At 41.2% G+C, this 23,444-nt stretch overlaps 1 protein-coding gene across 4 annotated transcripts; it reads right to left on the bottom strand.

Annotated features, from left to right (window-relative positions):
- Window positions 1-1,256: 1,256 nt before the first annotated feature.
- On the bottom strand, window positions 1,257-22,978 carry ap1s2 (adaptor related protein complex 1 subunit sigma 2). Of its 4 annotated transcripts, none has more exons than XM_035410822.1 (6): window positions 22,830-22,978; window positions 20,961-21,139; window positions 17,566-17,674; window positions 17,057-17,194; window positions 3,061-3,069; window positions 1,257-2,540 (listed from the first exon to the last, which is right to left on the bottom strand). In XM_035410822.1, the coding sequence occupies exons 2-6, from the start codon at window positions 21,137-21,139 to the stop codon at window positions 2,493-2,495; spliced, it is 483 nt and encodes a 160-aa protein (XP_035266713.1). In that variant the 5' UTR covers window positions 22,830-22,978; the 3' UTR covers window positions 1,257-2,492. The 4 variants fall into 4 exon arrangements, with proteins under 4 accessions (XP_035266713.1, XP_035266712.1, XP_035266714.1 ...); XM_035410821.1 differs by lacking the exon at window positions 3,061-3,069 and adding an exon at window positions 15,501-15,531; XM_035410824.1 differs by lacking the exons at window positions 1,257-2,540; window positions 3,061-3,069 and adding exons at window positions 3,418-6,374; window positions 15,501-15,531.
- Between the last annotated feature and the right edge of the window lie 466 nt (window positions 22,979-23,444).

The following is a 23,444-nucleotide window of genomic DNA, read 5'->3' on the forward strand; positions in this document are numbered from 1 at the left end:
CTCCTTTTATGTTCCCTGCTCTTCTTGCAACACCAGATCACTCAGATATCCTCACATTGCTTCTCCTATCACCTTTATCCTTTTGACACTCACCTTTTCTCTCCCGTTTTAGCACACCTGGTAGATATCACATCCAGGATGGCAATACACCACACTAAGCTCAACCTCAGCAAAACAGAGTTGCTGTTCCTACCTGGGGAATCCCATCTACTCCAAGACCTCTCTGTCATCATGTTGGACACAGCCACCATTTCCCTTATTTGGACCACTAAAAGCCTCAGAGTAACCCTTGATGACCTGCTGTCATTCTTAGCAAATATCACGTTGTAACCCATACCTGCAGGTTCCTCCTTCAAATTAGGAGGGTATGCCCATGCTTCCTGCAGGCACCTGTAATCTCTTGACTGAAATATTGCAAACTCCTGGCCGGACTTGCCACCTCTGCCGTAAGACCCCTGCAGCTCATCCAGAACGTTGCAGCTAAACTGGTGTTGAACCTCCTCAGGTTCTCACAGGCGACACCACTGCTCCATGCCTTCCATTGAGTCCCCATTTCAGCTCACATTAAGACTCTAGTGCTGACCTGCATGCCTGTGAATGATCTGCTCCCTCTGGCATCCAGCCCTACACCCCAGCTTGGCCACTCCGTAATGCCAGCACAGAGTGCTTTGCAACACTATCTCTGCACGGATCCAGCTGATACTCAAAATCTTGTCTCTTTTCTAACCTTGCACCTACAGTAAGTGACCGAATATGACCTCCCATCGCCACCACAACAGCAGTCATGTGCAGACTTCTACCTCAGACTGAAACCCCATCTCTTCAGAGAGCACATGGACAGAACACCTAACCTTTAATAAACTAATTCAAACTAATCCCAATCCTTATTTACCCTACCTTGATTATACTTACTTAAAAAAAAACCTTAGCACTGATTGCGTGGACAGTAGTTTTGTCAATTTCAATTGTCATCTGTTAACTTCCTAATACACCCATGCAAACCTTGTCATACTAAAATACCAAATTATGAAAATGTAAGTGTGTTATCCACATTTTGCAACACTTAATATCTAGGCAAATATAAAGATTATTGTCATTTTAAGATACTGCAATATACTTCTTAAGAAATACATTAAAAATATATTAATACTCCAAGAAAGCCACATATTTAAAATACATTTTAGTAGATTCATTTCCATGAGGATACAGGACATTTTTTGCTCAGTTGTAGCTGATGTGGTATAAAAAGGATCATGAACGATTGTAAACAAATTTATTTTCCTTTTGAACACCAAACACTGCAGCACTAGTCCACTGAGACGATGGTACACAACATTTCCACGTGAGACAGACCTGTACATGGCAGTAGTAAAAGAGATACAAAGAACGTTGGTAAGAAATGCCTTAAATGAAGTGGGCACAACAAAATACACATACGAATCACATCCCTTTTCTGCAGTATAGAGGAAATACATACAAAGTAAGGTCGAGGCTACCCAGAGCCAAATACATAATTATAAATTCTGTTTTACTGTACGTTAAAGGGGGCCATGTATATAGTACAGTATCTAACCATGATTTACACAGTGATTTCCTTTAAAAAATATATATAAATATTGGGCAGTGAAATCAAATACTTTGTGCTTCCATCTTCAAAAAAAGAAACAAAATTAACGATATGCCGAACTGAATCATATTGATGCTTAGGTTTTACAAAAAGTAAAAGTCTGAATAAAAAAAAAAATACTCTTTGGTCTCAAACAAATCCCTTTTCTACTTCCCATTTAATACAGCACAGACAAGAAAGTTATTCTCTGAATGTAATTTTGCATTTATAGCGCAGTATTTCTTTGGTTGCAAACGATAAATGGTGCCCTGGAAATGATGGGAAGCTTTACCTAGAATACTGTTTGTTTTTGTCTTCTTTTTTAATGTGCATCATCCCTTGTAAATGGAAATGGGCTGGTTCTGTAACTCATTTGTCCCCCATCTGGGAAAAATTTTGAATGTATTTCCTTTATTCCATTTGCCAAGGACATAAATCAGCACGTGTAAATACCTGTACCTGAATACGAATGACTTAATCTACCCTTTTAGAATCCTGCCTTCCTTTCCAACTTTGGGCTTTGTGTATTTTGCCGTACTCAAATATATACACACACACAAGTGCAGTCAATGGAATTTGATCAAGGTGCTGGCAATATGAGAAATACTGTGGAGTAATCTTAAGGCAATTGGAAAAATTACTGATTAGGACTAATAATAATAATGGTAGTGATCTAGTGCTCCCTTAGTTTTTCACTCTGTACAGTGCTACATTGTGTATGTACAGCACACATTAAATAATATAAAAAAGAAAAAGGCATGATGCGGAACAGGACTTGTCCCAATACTGAAATGCTTGTGAACACAGTGTTACGTCATTTAGCAGACACAGGAAACACAAGTGGGCAGAGGAGTGCGGTGGCTGAGCTGGTGATGGCAGGCCAGGCTTATGTCAGTCCGATCTCTTCCAGAACACTCCGTGGGGTCTCTGCTTCCTGCAGGTAGAGAAAGGAACAGGAGTGTGGGTGAGACTAGCCTGGCAGCTGAACATCACACTCACGTAACACACTTGGGGCAATCCACACACACTCACACCAGAGGGAAGAAAGGGGTCAAAATCTGCAGATGAGACAGAATGAAGTCACAGGGGAGGAGAGGAGAGGATGAAATGTGTGTCTATGAGTGACGGGATTTACCACTTGAATGGTCACTACTGGGGATTAAGTTGGATGATGTTGGATTTCAAGACTGTCACTATGGAGACATTTGGACTAGAATTAAAGAGACAGCACATTGACCACACTTTCAATCCATTTGTGTATTGCTTTTAAGTCAAATAAAAACAATCAACAAATTAATGAAGCTATGCTACAAGGTCCAGTGGTCCAATTTGATGGATGGTACTGCATGGTACAAACTGCATGCTGTACAGTGAATGGTAATACTGCGGATGTGTGAGGTTTCAGGTGCCGTCTCTTTAACTGCTAGATGGAACACATAGTCAGCAACACTTACTTTTGCATCCTAACATGAGGATTAGCACAAAATAAAGAGAATTGTGTAAGCACAAGAGTCAGCATTTATTCAGTGCACAGGGACAAAAAAAAGCATAAACCATTTCACTTTCACCGCAGAAAGATCGTTCTCAATTTACAACTTAGATCTATGTCCAGGACTCATAAATTATTAATAAAATATTGGCCCTTCCCTGCTGGATAGAAAATCCAATTAAAAGCTAACTGGTCTGCTTCTCTGGGATTGCCTTAAATGTCACTGGATTCAGCAAACGTGACTGGAATTTTAAGGTGGTAAAACAAATTTATTACACAGAAAACTTCATGTTAATCTCACCTTTTTCAATTTCATTGCTTGATATAATACAGTATAGGGACAAGAACTTTAACTTTTGCAGCTTCTGTGAATACAGCAAAGACAAACCCTACAGTTTTATTTGTCTTTTTAAACAGATCTTCTTGTCCAAATATTCCATGTGCCCAGCAAAATAATGGGTTTAGGTCCCAGGATTTGCCATAGTAAAATCGAATGTTATTGTAAAAGAAAAGGTTTTAGGCATATAAAACACATAAACCCCAATGAGGTAAATAGGCAAACATTCTAAAATAAAAATGGCAGAATAAACACATTTTATTAAATCGTGGCCTGGCATCATTTAAAGTATTCATAAAATGTCATTATCCTGATGTTCTGCATTGATGCTCTCATTCTGCACACACCACTACTAATTTTATGGCAAATACTACATCTAAACTCTGCATTTGGCATCTTTCTATGGAAAATGTAAATGTAGGCTAGCCCCTTCAGCTCGAGCAATGTGTTCTGGGGAAAAAGTCAAAGATCTGTTGTAGGTTTTACAATATCTTATTTGCCTTCTGCAAGCGTGTTGCCTTGTACGACACCTCCAGATATGACCATTTTCATAAACTTGAAGGCAATGTATCCCTGGAGATGTACAGTATGTGTATGTAGTGCATATACAATTATAAAAAAATAATATATGAACTCTATTCTGCCTTTTAATAAAATAATCCCAGCAATGTGAAATGTAGACAAAGGGAGGTTTCAGGGTCAGCTGTGTTGATGCTCAGTCAAGACAAAGGATTATCAGGAAGATTTGCCATTTCCCATTGACAGACCGAGATAATCTGACACAAAGCGGCCTTCCCTTTTCCAGAAGTTAAACCGGAATTAACTGCATCTTAATTATGGCAGATGTCCTCCAGGGAAATTCAATGTGGAGGCACACATGAGCCTTCATCCAGTCTTAGCCAGCCGTGAGACCTGCTTCTGCCTAGTAACTGTCGGCTTCCATTACGTGCAATGGGGCGCAATTCAATGTGTCAAATGCAAATGGTGTCCACTGGAGATCCACGGTTTCCAGATCTTAATTACAGTACAGGGGCCTGAGTGACTGGAAAACCAAATCACCCCCTTTTCCTGGTTTCACTCAGCTGCTGCTTGAAATACATTTCTAATTCCTGAACACTGCAAACCTCCAGGACCAGAAGTAGACAGCTGGCTGTAACCTGACATTGTGAGTGTGCGTGCAGATATGTATGCAAATTTACATAAATGCAAATGGTAAACAAAATAAAACAGAGAGTAACAAAGTAATTTATATTACGGTTTCAAAAGTCAACCAAAATGGGACGGTCCATCCAAATATTTTTCAGAACAATTGACTCACTCATCTAGGCATGTCTTAAAGACGTGATTTATTATTCCATACAACTACCAAATACATATTAACTAAACCGGTCACCACACAAGTTCATTAACACAACGAGGAAAACAGAATTCTGCATTTCAGAACAGCTGCAAGCAGCAATGATTCGGGTCCAGACACAAAATGGGCCTCCTATTAGCTCAACTGATGTCACAAGCATATCGAGCAAAATATTTCACAAGTGTTAGCAATAACTATACGCATATACAGTATATAGCTCATTTTTAATGTTTACCAAAAAGCAGTAAAATACAATATTGTATCTTTAATATGCCCAGTAACCACCAAATTTGTGCTGTTCCTTTGTAATACAATGTGTGCACTGTGCTCCTAGTTTCACAATGAATAACGTCATGCAGAAACAACTATTCAATCATGATTTTTCTTCCAACATGAGGAGGCTTCACAATTTGACATTTCATTCATTTACGGCATCCTTTTCTTGTTTGAAGGTCTCATTCTAACTGGAGTAATACTTTGGTAAGACCAAAATGTTTGATGATTACTTCTGACCCAATCTTAAATTATAATGTTTAATTTGCATGCATTTGAGGCCACAGTTTCTTGCGCATGAAGGTTTTATTTATCCAAGGTAGGAACAATTCCAATGCAAACCTCTTTTTGCCAAAATACGCTTTTTTCCCCTAGAACGGGAGACAGTTGAATCAGTTCAATAATGAGACAAAAAGAATAATTTACCCTGAGATGACCATGTGTGTGACATTTAAGGCTCTACACTGTAATTTATGTGCCAAAATGAAAAACACCCATACCATTTTTCATGCTGTAAAACTATTCCGATCTGTAAAACTATTCCATGACCACCTGTTCTGAATTACATATTTTTAGGGTGTTGTACCATATGCATACTCAATGTTTTACATGGAGACCCTGTAAAACACCACAAATTAGCCACATAAATCAAACCAATATATGAAACAAGAGACTTACACTACCTTATCAGAGAAAAATACATTTTAACCATGCTGTGAAAACTTTCAACTTTAAGAACTAAGCTCTAATAATCGGTTAGCCGTGCATATTACAAAGCACCTCTATTTTTTTTCCTCAAAAATATGTACTGGAGCCACCCTATCAAAGAACACAAACCCTCAAAAGCTATACAGGATATGCTCATTTCAATGCCTTTGAAGATGATGATGATAATTCCTCCCAACATGCACGCATGCACGAAACACCAGGGTCCTGTGTAAGATGCATATCTGAAGTTCTGACAAACTTGTACTCTTTAGATGCTGGTAACAAACATGTTACTAACTAAACCAAATAATATGAAACGACAGTCAGTACCATGTAAGAATCCCACTGACATCCAAAATAACACATGCGCGCACACAAACACACACACACCCACAAAAAAGAAAACTGGCTGGAAAGAAAGCGGTGAGAGGTGAGTGCGTGAGTTCGCTGTGGATGGGGGCTGACTGTGTCCCAGGATGCAGCTGTTGAGGGGGATGACGTTGAGCCAGGTGCTGGGGGGTGGGGGGGGCAGGGATCTGCATGCAGGGCAGGCAGCAGTGGCGCTTACACAGCACACAGGCTGATTAAAATGGTCATGTTGGAGCTATGGGAGAGAAATGTGGAAAAAATAAACGACGCTCAAGTCACAGTGCAGAAAGTCTGCCGGGTCTCCAATGACTTCACGCAGTCAGAAGGAAAATAATGGGCGGGGAGAAACGGGGTATGAGGGCACACAGGGAAGTGTCTGGGTACCTAGCACTACTCCAGATCTCACAGCTGAACTACACACTGGGGTGGAGAGGGGTAATGGGAGAGAGGACACAGTTGGGGTTTCAGTTCATAGCCTTTTCTGATGACCTCCTGCCCTCAACACAGCCAATCAAGCTAACTAATAACTTAAATGCATTTTCCCCAATTTTTCCCCCCCAATTTGGCACGCACAATCCTATCACTAGCTGCGCGCGCTCATTGCTACAACCACCAGTATCAAGTCAGGAGAGCTCAGACAAACGAATCAGAACCATACGTGCTCTCCCCAGATGTCAAGCTGCGGCTTATTTCATGCCGCGGACCACAGGTTGAACTCACACTGAAGAAAGACTTCACATGCAGCTTTTGGGTGCCTGATAGACCAGAGGAGGGAGCAATGAGAGACGGCCATGCCTGCTAACCCTATCTGTGTGAAGCTATAGCCAATCATATGTTATCCTGCGGGGCTGCTGGACACAGTCTGCACAGACATAGTCCGGATTCAGTACCAGACTAGGGCCCATCTACACAATGGAACAGGGTGCCTTAACAGGATGAGCCACTCAGCAGCCCCAAAAGCAGTAACTTTTTACGGTGAAGAAATTCAGTATTCATTTATTTGCCTTCGCTGACATACTGTAATGTGATACATAATAGTTGAATAAGCAATATTTGCCGTTACTGCAGTGTGTGTCTGTACCTCCAAAAAGGTGAAGGACATGCAAACCGCAAACCACAGAAACAAGGCTATGGGCTGCTGACAGGCCAAGGAGAGAGGGTAGAGAAAGGTTTTCAGGGCTCAAAATTCCATCGGTTTTGGTTACATATGCAAACAAAACATTACTACCATTATTATTCGCGCAACTGCAAATAGCTGTCCTGGTGCAATTTACACGGTCTTCATTTTAGCAATGAAAAATAGTGTAGGAGCAGTGCAGACCTACTACTATTAATGTTTAAAGGTCCAGGAAAACAGGACTCAAATTGTGATTATGTTCCACAGAAGTGACAATTCCTCTTAATATTTCTTTGAAGTTTTTAACCTAATTATAACCAATAAATAGTAATAAACACTATTAGATCACCATGCTCTGTAGATATGGACAGGGTGGGCATGTATCCTGCGCTCATTCATATTCATATCCGTAAAACACGCCAAATGTAAACCATTCCTTTTCGCTAGGTTAGAGCAGGTTGTCCTGTGCAGGAACATTACATTACCAGACAACATTAAAGAAAGCAAAATAAACTAGGCTTTACCATCATATAGTTAAACCTGCAGATCATGTGTAATAACATTGTAGCATCCAGCTACTGTACACCAACATTAAATTTGACAGCAGTCTCAAACTCCGGACATTACACTCAAATAAAGAACCACTAAAAGAGTAAAAGAAATTTTGAGCCCTGGTCACCATTAAATGTTCTGGATTAGGACCGATCGAATGACTAGCGTGTGGTTCGTCCTCTTTAGCGTAGTATTACCAATCATAAACTTACCTGGGACACTGCAGACCAGACTCTTATTAAATCTGACTACATAATACACATTTCTAGAGCTACAAAGAACAGCACACGTACAAGCATATGCATGAGCAGCTACACGCACACAGAACTGAGTCAGAGTGATTAGCAGCTCTGCTCACTGTGTTCCCTGAAGGACAGAAACTGTCAATTGCAAAAGGCCAGTTTCAATTCCCCCAAGTAGGAGTGGAATAGAAATGGTCTTGTGTTCCTAATAAAGCCTGGGGGAAGGGAGGGGTGGGGCAATGACCATCATGTGGTCTATTTACTACAGGTGGAACTAATACATCTTCACATAAATATATTCACCTCTGTACTTCTAGTGCTGGAACAGACCGGAAGACTCAGAAGCCATACTGGGAACCAGCATGCCTACAGGGTAGAGACTGGAGTGTGAATTACACTTTAAACTGGCCCACTGACACATGGGTATGATCCACCAGATCATAGCAGTATGGACTCTGCTGCAGGAAACACAATCAGCAGAGGAAACACGTTCCCATGCACTGTTCTGAGCTCATTAACAGTCTTCGCCCAATCACCAGTCCCTGAAACTTCATCATGAAAACCCTTTGTAAAACTCTGTCTACCTCAGACCCATCAGCCGTAGATAGACAAGTGGATTTATTTATTCATTTAATTTATTTGTTCCCCCCTCCCAACCCCTTTCCTCCAGATTTTGAATGCCCAATCATATTTTATAGCTGCACCTTTGCTGTAACATCCAGTATCAATTCAGGAGAGCACACATTATTCTTCCTAACACACAATACCATGCACATATTTTCACACCTCAGGCCACAAGTTGAGCTGGTCTTAATCATTTGCATCTTTGCATTTCAGCAGCTCTTTGATCTTCACAGAGCTGCTAACCTGCAGCTTGCTGATGTATCTGGGAGGGTGCACATTAGCAACTTCGCCCTCCAGATAGAAGCATGCAGTTACCCTCCGTTTCCTTTCACTCAGCAGTTCAGCTGAGCTGCACAGAAACTACGAGAGGACTGCCAGAAGGCAGCCTGAAAGAGCCACGTCGACTTGACTGAGGGGTTCCTCGTGCGATGACGAGGGAATACAGGTATATTACATTACAATCACTTTGCAGATGCTGTTATCCACAGTGACATACAGAAGGGGAGAACATCAGTGTAACGCTCATGAATACAAAAATGTGGTTTCACCAATAAGGCACAGATGCCCAATTAATAATCAGCAAGTAATATTAAGCTAACACACATTAATTTGTATTGTGACTGAAGAAATTACCACCAGACAGATATCTGTATCTGTAAAATTATCCAAGAGGAACCCCAAGGAAAGAAAGAGTAAAAGAAAAGGTAACTAAAGGGGGTCAGGGGAGCCATGGTGCAATCTGAAGAGGTGAGTCTTCAGTCTGGATTGGAATATGGGCAAGGTTTCTGCTGTTCTGACTGCAGTGGGAAGCTCATTCCACCATTGAAGGGGCCAGAACAGACAGACGACGTGACTTTTGGAAGTGCAGGTAGGTGGGGTGGTGTGGGGGGGATGCCAGACTAGACACCAAGAGTTAGCCGAATGGAGGAGTCTGGTAGGTGTGTAGTGTGACGACCCCCTACTCTGCTGCCTGTTCTGGTCTAGGGGTATGAGTCTTGATTCGGGTGTGAGAGGTCCTGGGTTCAAATTCCGGACGAACCCCCACTTGTCACAACCGAGCTCAAGGGCCATGACAAAAAGGGAGACACACTGACGCATGATTTGATACTCATTTAGTTTTACTGACAAACACCTGAGTTGTGGGGAGAGTGAATTGGGCTTCTGTTACTGGCTTCTGCTGAGTGGTCCAAAGGAATAGGTGTGTTGATAACTTGGTGCACAATCATACAGTGTGGAGTTGTCCCATAGTAGGTTGTAGTGGCATTTGAAAATGAAATGGAGCTGTCCCTTTATCTACCTGTTAGGCTAGCAGTAAGGTATTGAATTTGATGTAAGTCGATATTAGTAGCCAATGGAGGGAGATGAAAAGGAGAGTGACATAGCCATGTCTGGGGAGGTTGCAGATCAGATGAGGCTAGCAAGGAGGGCAGAAGGCAGAAGATCATCAGAGCCTGGACTAACGGCTAGGTGGTGAGAAAAGAAAAATCTATTAAACCTCAGACTCAGATCTCTATCGAAGAGGAAAAAGGCTCAGCGATGCCATTTAATAAAATTGACATCATGTAGTTATGTTTTCACCTGGTAAGTTGTAGGCTGTACCATGTACATACCACAGTTTGCCGCTTCAAGCCGCCACTACTTACTCTACTACTTACTTACATGGAACTTCCCCCTGCCACTAACTATTTACCAAGGGGAAATCCAGGAGTGGGACAGTTTGTTATGACAGTCAAGTAAGACTCCATAATTCAGGGCAGATGAAGGGGCTGACACTGTGGTACCATCTAGGGTGAAGGATTGGTCCAGCAGGGGAGAAGAATTATCTGGGAAGTAGAGTATCAATTATGAGTTTTAGCTAAGGGGAGCTTTAGCTGATGACATTCAGGTTGACAAATCTTTTAGACAAGCTGAGATGCGTGCGAGACCAGTGCAGCAAAGGAGGGGAAGGAGAGAAGCAGTTGTTTGTCATCAGCGTGAGAATGATAAGACTATGGGAGGAGATGACAGTGCCAGGGGACTTGGTACAGCTACAGAAGAGGAGAGAGCCAAGGAAGGAGCCCTGGTGGACACCTGTTAAAAGGTTCCTGAGGTCGCAAAATTGCACCCCTCTTGCAACCTCGAAGGAGCGACAATTGAGGAAGCAAACCAGTTGACAGCTGTGAGGCAAATCCCCAAGTACCAAGGTAGTCAGGGAAAACTGCAGGAGCTGGTGGTCAACAGCGTTGAATACTGCAGAGGTCAAACAGGTTAAAAACAGAGGAGAAGCTGCCATTGCAGCATGACTGGAGGACAGACAGTCTCAGCAGAATGGCCAGCACTGAAGCCAGACTGGTGAGGGTCCGCAAGGTTGTTATGTGATAGAAAAGGAGAGTTGTTTGAAAACTGCACAATCATCAAGAGGTTTGAAGAGCAAGGGAAGAGGGGAGACAGGAAAGTGGTTCTGGATGACCCTAGATCAAGGGTGGGTTTCTTGAAAGGGGGGTACTACAAGCTTGCTTGAAAACAGCTGGGACACATCCAGTGGACAGAGCGGACTTCACCAGAGAGGAGTTGAACAGGAGGATGTCAGGAGAGATTGGCCAGGGGAGAGGCATAGGGATGGGATCCAGAAAGCAGATGGTAGGAAGGTGGGAAAGGAGTTCAGGCATGTCATCTGTAAGAGAAGAGAAGGCAAATAATGGAAAGATTCCATTAAAATGTTAATGAACATTGGTTAATTTTGGTCCGATAAAGAGGCCTGTGGCTTCTCTGATTACATCCTCTTCTGTAGAACCACCACCACTCATGGCTCAGAACCCTGGGACAATCCAATTTCACCAGAATGGCACTGGTTTTTATTAAAGGAAAAAAATCCCCCAGAAGAATGGAAATCTGTGCCATGTGCAGATGATAATACAAATAACTAGAGCATGATCTGTTTAATGGCCAGCCTTACAAGCTCCTTAAAATTTGATGGTGTTCTTTCCTGCGTGTGAGCAAGAGCACTGCTGGACCAGATTGCACAGGTGACACATGAATGATGGGCAGCAGTTACAAGCACTTACTTTCTGAGAGAACCAATCACAGTCCCTATTTAGGTGCCCCACATCTGACAGTCAAATGCACAAATTCACCATGAATGAAGACAGCAGGGTTAACAAAGACAGAGAAACAAACCCCAATCACTTTTCCCTGGGCAGGTAAAGAGTGATTCTTCCAATCTGAAAAGCACTCACAAAAATATTCTCACCATGCAGAAAAGGGAGAGAGAGAGAAACAAACAAAAAAAAAAAAAACACAGCAAACTGAAAGGAAAAAAGATGGTGAAATTATCATAAGGAGCATAAATCATTTCAAAAAGGCTTTCCCTAAGTCATGCAATTTAGGTGTTTTGAAAGCCTGGTCACTTTGATATAGCCTTGTGTGTTTCACTGGGACACCACACAAGCCGAGAGTATCAAAGTGTGGTGCATCCAAACTGCATCACGCACTCTTCAGGACCACACTGCCTCTTTGGGCCCATCTGGTATTTACCAACAGCCTGGAAAACAACCTTCAGAGGAACCGCCCCCTTTTTCTGCGCTAGATATCCTCAGAAGCCAGACCTCCCCAGTCTTCAGTCTGGCTCAACACAAGACAAAACTGGGTAAGTCAGAGTCAACCACTTCCTCTGCCTGCTCCAGGGATGCTGAACACTCCCAAAATGCTCCTGTAAATTCTTTTTTGGTTAATTGTACCTGCATTTTTCCAAGAGATAATAAAATTGTCCAATCCCCCGATTTTATTATCCCTGTATTTTATAAGGACATCCAATTGAGATGAGAAACCTTTGCCAAAGGAGCCCAGGGTCCATATTCATAAAATGTCTCAAATGATGAGTTTCAATCTTGGACCAGGTTCTCTCGGTCCACTTCCTGACCTTATTCATAATGAGCTAAAATAAAAAGCTCATCCTAAAACACTTTGACTCTGCCACACTTTATGAATATGGGCCTGGTGCAACCAGGTGCAAAAGTTAAACCACTGATGACAAACTACAAACAAAAACAAACACAACTAAAAAGAGGTCTGACTATAGTCGCACTACACTACACAAAAACACAAATTTGACTGAATGACACACTGTGGAAAAGCTATAGGAAGTGGAGGGACGTAAGGACTGTAGGTATCACAACTATGGTATAAGCTCAAAGAATTTAAACTATGACTAAAATGTTTACACACGACACAGATTTAAAAAAAGTAACCAACCTATGTTTTCCAATACAGCCTGTGATGCTACAAGAAAAAAGTGATTACAGTGACAACTGGCAGCAAAGATTATTTACATGGCAGATTTGCACTACACCTAACACACCACTACTCCCACCTGTATCAGATATAGCTACCCCTTACAGAAGCTGAAAATATACCTAAATAAAATCTACCATAAAACGTCAATCAATAGCTGCTCTGTTTAACTGCTTACAAACACAAGTAAGCCTGTACTAAAGAGTAGGGTTTCTCACTGATATGGGTACACCGCATTCTAAAGCTAGGCATTAAAACTGCCGCACATACACAACAGTATATAGATTTTGACAATCCAAAAACTTTTAAAAAATGGATGATAAATATTATTTCCTATACAAAAGATACACCAGATTATTATAAAAAAATACATTTATTAAAGTGTATTGCTACACTCCGCATAGCATACTTTTCTACACATACTAATAACACCATTTTGACACAGAACTGAACTCGTGCATCATGTCCGCTTTACCTATTTGGCCTGTGCAATACTTATGTTTAATTTTGGCCCCTTCCATTTATGCACTCGCTTAGGGTCCATCCCAAAGTCTCTCTTTGCTGCTCCACTCTATTTTTTCAAATAATATTAAACATCCCATTTAAATGCAATATTACACTGCCTTTGGAATCACATCACTAACATCTGTTAGCAAGTTAGCCACCATTAACTTATGCTACAAAGGAAAGCTGAAGAACCGATTCAGTACCAGGGTGATGCCACTAGCTCTTGTTAGAGACTAGAGATATTGCAAGACTTGACACTACATGGGCAAATGTAAAACGTTTTTTAAATTTCAGAACAGTGAAATATATTTATCACATTTCAAAAAAGTCCATATTTACAATATATTTCAGTATATTCCAGTTACGGCTGCTAAATGACAACAAAGACTACGCACGCATGCACACAAGCACGCAAGACTGAAGACGCTACACTAGCGCTGAGCTGGTGAAGTGTTAAAAGGCAGAGGGACAGGCTGTTTTTCTGATGAGAAACCATTGTAATTCTCCTGCCTTCCGCTCAGCGGACTGCACATTTAGGTCAGGGCTCTGCTTTTGTTCTCTGCTGTACAGTACTATGCTTTGTTCCTGGGCCCATCGCGGCCTCCTGCTCGCCTGCCTGCCTGTCGCCCTTCAGCTCATTTCAAAATGGAAACAGGCATGACCACATCTAAAAAAAACAACCCCCGAATGATTTCAGAACATTTAAAAATAAAACAGGAAATCATTCTATGTAGGTAGCCATAGCGCCTTTGCTATTATGCTAGGAATTTACAGCGGACTTATCCGTTACACATTTGGCTAAAGCAAAGCTGCCAAATTGAGACAATGAATTATTTTATTTTTAGTGTATAAAGAAGTGTATAAAGCTGTGGCCTCAACAGCTAAAAACAAAGCAAGCAAGTCTTGAATACACATGTCCTCGTTTTGTGTTTTTCAGGCAAGTGTGCCTTGGGACTGAATAAAACAGGTAATAAAACTGAGATTCACTCAGCCTTTTGAGGATCTGAAACAATACATGATGTCAGGGTTTGCTTTGCTCAATGCTGAAAAATCTGCAGCAGAGAAACAGGCTGTGGAACCATTTTCTCAGTGATTGGAGAACAGAATGTCTGAAGTAAAAACTGAACTAAAAATAAATGGGGCTACTAAAAGACAGGGTGAATCACCGATTTGAGCCAAACATTGTGTTTTTTCAGAAGCAAAATATTTTGATTGACAGCTCATTTTAGTTCCACCAAATATGTATACCCAACTCACTGCTAACTGATTTTGCTTTTTGCCTCTGTTCAAATATTAACAAATAAAAACTGGAGGGACTACAACATTAATCAGGAATGAATCTAATATGTCACAATCACATCAACATCAGCCAAATCTATAAGATCTATTACTAAACAGGGAATTACAGGAATATTACTAACAGGGCCTTTCGAATCTGTGTTTGCCAGTAGCAGACTACAGAACACATTCAGTGTCATTCTGAGGTTTGCGCCAACAATGGTTATATATTCCTAAGAGGAAATGTTTGCTAATGTTCTGCACATACAGTCTTAGCTAGTGTTGATTTATTACACAGAATTAGGAGTGTATAAATGTGAAGTATTTTTCAAACTGGTCTGCCTCATGCCAGTAACTACCTTTACGCTGTTTAAAAACTCAAAATGAAACCATGTTTTTAATTTCTAATTCTTTTACCCTTACAACAATGGAATTTACTGTAAAATATAATAAATATGTAAAATATACAATGTATTTCTCAAAGTATTTTGTTTTGTTGTAATATCTCAAGGCACCTATAATTATTATCAGAATCTTTTTAGATGTTAAAACTATTTGTTATTTCCATGTTTTTGTTACCATATGTATTTCATTCTGTAAGGTATCTCTGAACAAAGATTACTTCACACAATTGAAATGTGCATCTACGTGGCTACTGGCATGTGGAGGCCTGTATGTGGTGATTGACTTGGCAGTGGACACAGCTACAGCTAACAGGCTAACCTCTAAGGGATTCACATGATTAACTGCTGTTAGTATTAGTGGACTGTACCTGGAAAGAGCCGAATCTGTAAGTCTAAATTCTGAAATTCAGAAACGAGAGTCAAGAATGAGAGAAATGTATGCGACCACTTAAGTTCCAGTAATGTAGTAGTCAGTATCTCTGCTGTGGTACAATGGGCACAATTTGGAAGCAAGAAGGAAAGCAAAAAATCCAAATGATAAAGAATTCACCATCGTTTACCAATAAAGAGGTCAGTGTGAATAATGGATTTCATTCTTATTATGCAAGTGTCTCACTGTAATATAAAAAATAACTGTACATATTTCTGTATACCCGAAGGCTTGACTTTCGTGTTACACTGCATTGCACTGCTAAAAAGAGTAAACAAAAAACAATACCGTCTTATACACATTAACACATACGAAGAGGATGTCTTACGCTTTTATATACATATGTGTGTGTGTGTTTGTGTGTATGCACATGTGTATACGAGTAGTATATACGCAGGGTCCAAAATTAACTTTTTGGCTTACCTGCCAAGGTGGCTGGTAGATGAAAAAATTTACCGGTCAGACAGATTTTTTTACCAGCCAAAAATAATGAATTGCTTTTTACTATTGCAATTTGCTATTATTACTATTTAGCGTATCATCTTGGTCTCATATGCGATTCTCAATCAATATTATAGTAGTGTGCAGTAATAATAGTTAACATTAACAGTATGCAGAAATAATAATTCAACTGTTTCAACACTAAAGCGTCACACTTTTGAAGGAATAAATTCAGTTATAATATCCTGAACGCGTTTCCCTTAGCTACCGCAAGTAGCTAACGTTATATTATAGCTACGTTAAGCTATGACAGAATGATAGCTTAAACGTTAGCTAGCTGACTAATTATTGCTAACGTTAGCTACCGTAACCAAACGTTAACGTTAGCTAACTTGTCGTTAGTGGTCTCTTCGCCCTGAAGTTCACCCACATGGCTGGGTATGTTTCAACTGCCTGGATGACAACAAGTACCTCACGTACTGTAACAAAAAATTGCACGGTTTGATGACTAACGCAAGATCTAGCAGACTGAAGTGACAGCAAACCAGAATCTTTTTCCAGTGCGTGTAGGAAATTCATTTTCTTTCTACCGGCCAGAGTGGCGGGTGGTCTCCATAATTTACTCGCCAAAGACTAAATTTACCCGCATTTGGTGACTGGCGAGTGTTAATTTTGGACCCTGTATACGTATGTATGCATGCACATGAAGTGTAAGGCTGGTGTATGAACGGAAGCGCAGTGCCTGTTTGGGAATGTATACAGACAGACAGACATAGCAGTTATGGAGAGCGCTCCAGCTCTTCCAGATAAAATAAGGACAGAGTGAAGGCCCAACTTTGAGGGTCCATTCCTCCCACAGTACTAACAGAAACAAACACTGCCATTATCCGCTCAGGCCAATGAGAGGCACAGATTCGATTGGGAGGCTCGGGAGGGCCAGACTGACAGCCACTTCCTCTGATCACGTTTCACCACGGGTGACAAATGTGAAGGCTCTGAATCCGGGCCTCCAGGACGCCATTAGGGTTAAGGTAAGAGAAGTGAGGGCCTTACCTCCTGCAGAAGGTCTGCCTGCTCGATGGCCTTCAGCACGTTCTTCTTGGAGGTCTCCTGGGCCTCCCCGCCCAGCAGGAACTCATCCAGAATGAAGTATGCCTTCTCAAAGTTGAAGATGATGTCCAGCTCACAAACCTGTGAGGGAACCGCAGTAACGCACACTGACAAACAGGGGCGCTATGGATACACAGCAGTGGCTTCCACACTCAGTGCAGATGGAGGGCTTCATCTGAACCTGTCTGCCTTCCAATTTCAGTTCAAGTGACAAACACTAAAGCTTTACAAACCAAGAACTTTTTTGACCCGGCAAAGGGCTTATTTTTCCACCATGGTTTGCTTCTCAGGGTGCGACAGCTGCACATGGTAAAAGCTTCTTAAACTATGACTCAAAAAAGTAATAATTTTATGCAATAAATCAAGCAATAATCATTGAACTGCCATCACCCGAGCTTAACTGGCATAAAGTAATGAACTGTCGCGGATGTTAAAAGGGTGAGGTGACTCACACTGCCAAAGTACTTATCCAGCAGCTCCACGTATCGGTGGATGATCTCCAGTGTGATGAGCTCGTTGTCCTGGTTTTCAATGGCACAGCAGAAGTACAGGCTGGCGTACCTGGAAAGCAAAGGGTCGTCCTCTCAACAGTTATACAGGCAGTGGATGGTAGCGACAAAACGAGAACAAGGACCATAATGCAAGGATATGGTTTCAATCAATGAAGGATTCATATGCTTAAAAATGTTGCATTTTCACGTCAGATTCAGAGTAAAATTAAAAAAAAACAAAAAAAAAAAAACACAGCAATAAACTGGTGGACTGTTGTGGAAGTTGTGACCACAGCATGCCTTTCACCAGGCTGCTGATGTCATCTTCTGCCTTTGTTCCAGCGAGAGGATTTGGACTGCTCTCCTGGAACATCGTCACGACAGGATGAGCTCGCAAAAGGGCCGTTACTGTGGCTCTCGAACTTCAGCACAGTGCTGTGCGGTGAGGTTGCCATCACTCACTTTGGGAGTAGTCGTGCAGGATCTAGGCAACAGACTCTGCTACCAAGGCCATTACACTCTGACTTTTCTATCAACAGGTTTTTGATAAGCAACAATTAGCAAGTCATTCTGCCTGTCCGCATGAGAACGGAACAAAAAGTGAGCTGAAATGGCGGCTTTTCAGAAAATTCCCTGTTTAGACTTTTCTCTGCAGACAGACGCAAGAGGAGACTCCCTTGGTTCTCTTCATATGTACAGTGACCATGACATTGATGAAATTCTTCAAGAACATACAGCTTTCATAGGCCCATGGCTGCATCTGCAAGTTTCCTCAAATCTCCCACTAGTGACAAAATAAGAAGTAGTAGCAATGTGTGTTTTAAGAAGCATCCACATTGTTTACAAGCATGAACAATTCAACTCATTCACACTTTTTGTTAATGAATACCATGCAGAAAATGGCTCTTGACATTTTATTTGAATTTTAAATCCGACCCCCCAGGAAGGAGGAGTTTAAAATCCCTGATTGTCCACACTTAGCAGATGCCCCATGCAAAACAAAAACCACCATGCCTCCCTTTAACATACTAGTGCTACTAGTTGGCAAAAAAAATCCCTGGTAAAAAAGGACCCAAAGCACTTGTATTCCCCCACTACATTTGACTGATGGGGAAATCTCTTCCCTGGTTCCCACTCATTTTAGGAAATCATTTCCCAGGACTTTTCAAGGACAATTTCCATGATTTGATATGAAACATGGACAATGGTAGCCCAAAGCCGGTGGTGGACAGGGGGGTGGGGGGGGGGTTGGGGGGGCAATGTGCAAGTACCATAGCCATTCAAAACTTTATGCTGCCGTGTAATCTCAGCAGCTAATAAAAATGAGAAAAGCAGAGAAAAATACAGAAAAAATACAGAAAAATATGCAATCTCAGCTCTAAATATACTGTTTAATAGCTTGACTTATAGCCTAGCCTACAATTTTCCAGGACCTCACAAATATTTCCAGGACATTTTGTAAATTCTCATTTTCCAGGTGTTTTCCATGACTGGAAAACTAGTCGATAAATTTCCAGGTTTTCATGGTTTTCCAGGACAAGTGGGAACCTTGTGCATGGTCACAGTACAGTCTGGAACACTGTGGGTCAGTGTTGTCTCCCTGTTTCCAGAGCTAGCTCATTAGTTGGCAAGGTAACTGCAGAATGACGCAAATATAACCTCTCGTTTATCCTTCCCTCACCCATGTGAAAGTACCCCGTCTTCTTCTCTTATAAACAAAGCTGACATATGACATGAAAAACCTGCACACAATAACAGTTTCCTTAGAATTTCGCATCCTTACTTACAGTTCACGACAAATGCAATTTCGAATGAAAGACAATGTTTAACAGAGGCCTTAATATTTGACTCAACAAATGTCCTGTATGCCAAAAGTGGAACCATGAAACAGTGAGTAAACATCAAAAGGGAAGTTGCAGTACTTATCTACCCCATAGAAAAGAGAAATGAAATTAATTTCAAAAATATACATTTATCCTGAATGAAAAACAAATTATCATGTCCCTGGCCACTGACAACAGCAACACACTTTTTGATTTTGACTGCTTACATAAAATAAGCACTCCCAATCTGACGAAAGCTGAAACTTCAGGCAGCACAGGAGTGGGGGGTGGGTAGACATGATTTTAAAATCTGATGCATTCTTGTACAAGTACAAACTTGTACAAGTTAGTTACCAACCACATTACTGAACACTTGCAACTTACATAATCAGCCAAAATGTAAGCTCCCACATCTCTGCCATCATGCTAACCTCACACTGTTCACTCCATACATTTAATTAACCTCACGCCTTCATGTTTGTCTCATGTTAGTCACTACTTCAATTCATGAACAAAGAGATGGGTGCTACTGTCACCCATTCTATAAGTGGTCTAACTAACAGTAGTAAGGTATAACAACTTCGTAGCTGGTTCATAAACTCACATTTAAAGCTAGAAAATGATACAGTTTAGAAGTTGTTTAGTATAATATTACTGAATAAAGAACAGCATTCATGCACATTAGGACTAGCACTCAAAAAGATACAACATGGTGGTTTAGCCAGCTGAATACCACTATCATGCATTTTTCATTTTTTACTACAGTTGCGAAGTAAAGGACTGAAATCCATGGTGGATATAAATAGCATGTATTAGTGGAGTGTGTCTGATTGCCAAGAATTGCATTGTGTGTTTGACTTATTAATAATGCCAACTCGTTTTAAATGAATTGGCCAAAATGCAAAAAATTCTTAAAGTTGGTGTCCCCTCTGATAGATGACACTGAGGAGTTGTGGAAATCACTGCACTACCAAACATGACAGGTGAAAAGTGACAGAGGCAACATTTTATTTTTTTGCATCTAGTATAAAACCAACACTTCTCTGGTCTACCACCCACAAACATATGGCATTAATTAGACCAGTATTCCCCGAGTGCCTGTGTCAAGACTTTTCACTCCTTTAATATTTCATCCTATTGATTTAATAATTACTGCCCAGCAAGCCAGCACCATCAGACTGCAGCCTTTGCCAGCTGTTGTTCTGCCAGCCTTTTGCAAATCAGCACTACGGCAGCCTACCCGTGTCGGGACCGCTCAATAATTCATCGAAACTGCCTCGCCTCGCCTGTCTGCTCGGGGACTGCTGTAGTGCCAGTTTGGAAAACACTGGCAAACGATCAGCTGCTCCGACAGGGGTGGCTGGCGGGCAGCGAGGGGACACTGCATGTCTGCTGGCTGCATTGTGATGAAGTGCACATTGTATGAATCCTCTCGAGCGCTCTCCATGCTCCGAGTGACATCTCCGCCCCCCGACCCCCCGACATGCTAGAGGCAGCTGGGTGGAGGGAGGGCCTGACGGAGGCAGGGCTGACCTTTTGTAAACTATCTTGAGATCCCTCCACTCCAGGAAGCTGCACATCTTGGGCTTGCGCGCCAGCACGGTCTGCACCAGCTCGCGGGTGATCTTCTTCTTCTCCTTGTCCGAAAGCGGCACGTACCACTTCTGCAGCCGCAGTTTCCCCTGCCGGCTGAACAGCAGCATGAACTGCATCTGAAAGGGGTCGGGGCGGGGTGTGGTTTACAGAGGACACTCCGTCACTGCCACGCATGCAGGTGAGTGGGAGCTACAGGATTGACAGTACAGCTCGCTTTCAAATCACCATACTACTGTGAGAGAGCTGGGACAATAAAACACTGTGCACTGAATAAATCTGTGAAAGATTTTTAAATAACGACAACAATAACAACAACAATCACCACCATTATCATAACCACCCTCATTATAAAAATGACAATAATTATATGTTTCACTTATAGTAGTACTGTTAACATTATTATGTTACACAGAATGAAGGATCACAATGTAGGATCACCCAGTCATTCAAGGAACTATGATGGAGCCGTGCGTGGTCCAGTGTCGTGCTTATAAGTTTGTTCAGCTTACAGTATAGTGGCATGTGCCGAGCTGTGTCACGAGTGATAAAAGACTCACAGCTCTTTAAACTTCGACAGAGATATCATTGAACACATCAGTATCATACCAATCGCCACAATGTACAAATGAGTGAATACAGTAGTGGATACGAAACCTAAATGAGTTGACTCTGCATTCCTTTCTGCTAAACAGCCTTTTACACCACACCCGTCCGTCTCTTTTGTCCTTGACTTAAAAGATCACATTGGTAAATTGATACAATTTCATTTTTCAATGTTCTAGATTCTCTTCTTTAAACTGGTGCCAAAGCTGTCTACGTTGCCAATTATTCACCACGCGTTTAGCTAACAACGGACGTGATCCTGTCAGACCGTGCCAATTAATTACAAATAAATACGTAATTTTTATACATTCATTTGAAATTGTACCAAGACTGCAAAAATATATAACTAAAATCGCCATGGCGTGAAAAAGCACTGAAATGTACAATTACAACAGAATAAAATCGCAAAGGGGAAAATAAAAGAGATCATAAAATAAAATTAAAAGGTAACGGTTACTTTCACTCATGTCACGTCCAGTACACACACATCTTTGCCACAATCAATGTAACGAGATAATCTAAACCGAGACCGACGCAGATTTCAACGAGGGAGCTAACAAACGCTTAGCTATAGCCCTGGACCTTTAAATAATGTAGATCTATTATTTATTAAGGGTTTTCATACATTTTGCTTCGGCGTTTCTTAGATAAAACTCATTTGGTCTGTGGTTTCTTTTAACAATGTTAATGTCACTAATTATGCCGAGTCAAAATTAATTATTCATTATATTGTAAAAAGAATAAAAAATCAACATGAACTTCAGCGAGACATTTGCCTTTGTACGACTGGACTCGTGTTGAGCGAGTGGGACACCGATCCGCTGCTCACGTCTGGAGCATCCGCGCACATATTACAGCCCATCCCTACAGGGCTAGCTAGTTAGCTAGCTAGTTCCACATTCAGAAAATAAACAACCTTTCATTAGTGCAACTTAACAAACGTAAACATGGTCGCTAGATAAATGTTGTGTACACTATTGCCGGTGAAATTACCTCGTGTGCTCGTTTTTCTTCTAATTTTTTATTTATCGAGCTAGCCTATGTTAGCTAATTAACACGAGCAAGCCAGCTAGCTAGCGAGCAAGCTAAAAACCAAGCAATTGCTAGGTCTAGACTTTTAACAGACAATATTGAAGTGCTATATTTTCCAATTTTTCGAAATAAAATCGTCCACTAATAAGTACAGAGTAACAAACTACTTACCTTGAAACCTGTATTTAGCCTCTTGATGCACGAAACGTGGGCATATGCTGCTGAAGAGTTCAGTATTTACTAGACACTCAGCTCCGCTCACCTTCCTTTTCATCTGTGGGAATCGCTTACGACTATCAAGAAGCCGCTATTTCTTCATTGGTTAACCGAATAGCTTCTGTGTTCTTCATTGGTTCAATAATTCCGTTATTCCCGCCCACATCTACAAAGCGTTCCACTGTTCAGGCCGTGGTGGGTACGTTCGGTTGTTCCCTAAAAGACTGATTCCAGATCAGTATAAAAAGTGTACAGTAAACAGTTTGTGTTCAGCAAGCTGATCTTAGATCTCGAAATTACCAAGAGCGCCTCTGATACGTAGCAACCATAACTGTCCGTTCACGGCCTCTTGTGCATGGTGTCTAGACGTTAACATGGTTTTCAGATCACGCCCAGTAAGCAATTAAACTCGAAATTTTTTTTTAGGATTTTATTTTTTAGGTTGAGAACACAGAGAATTATTAAAACAATTTATCTCACAATTTTTGTGAGGTATAATAGAACGTTTCATAGCGGATATAGAAAAAACCAAAATTACACATATTTCTCAATAAGTATGTTATCAAAAAT

Source organism: Anguilla anguilla, chromosome 3, assembly GCF_013347855.1.
Source record: "Anguilla anguilla isolate fAngAng1 chromosome 3, fAngAng1.pri, whole genome shotgun sequence".
NCBI classification, from domain to species: Eukaryota; Metazoa; Chordata; class Actinopteri; order Anguilliformes; family Anguillidae; genus Anguilla; species Anguilla anguilla.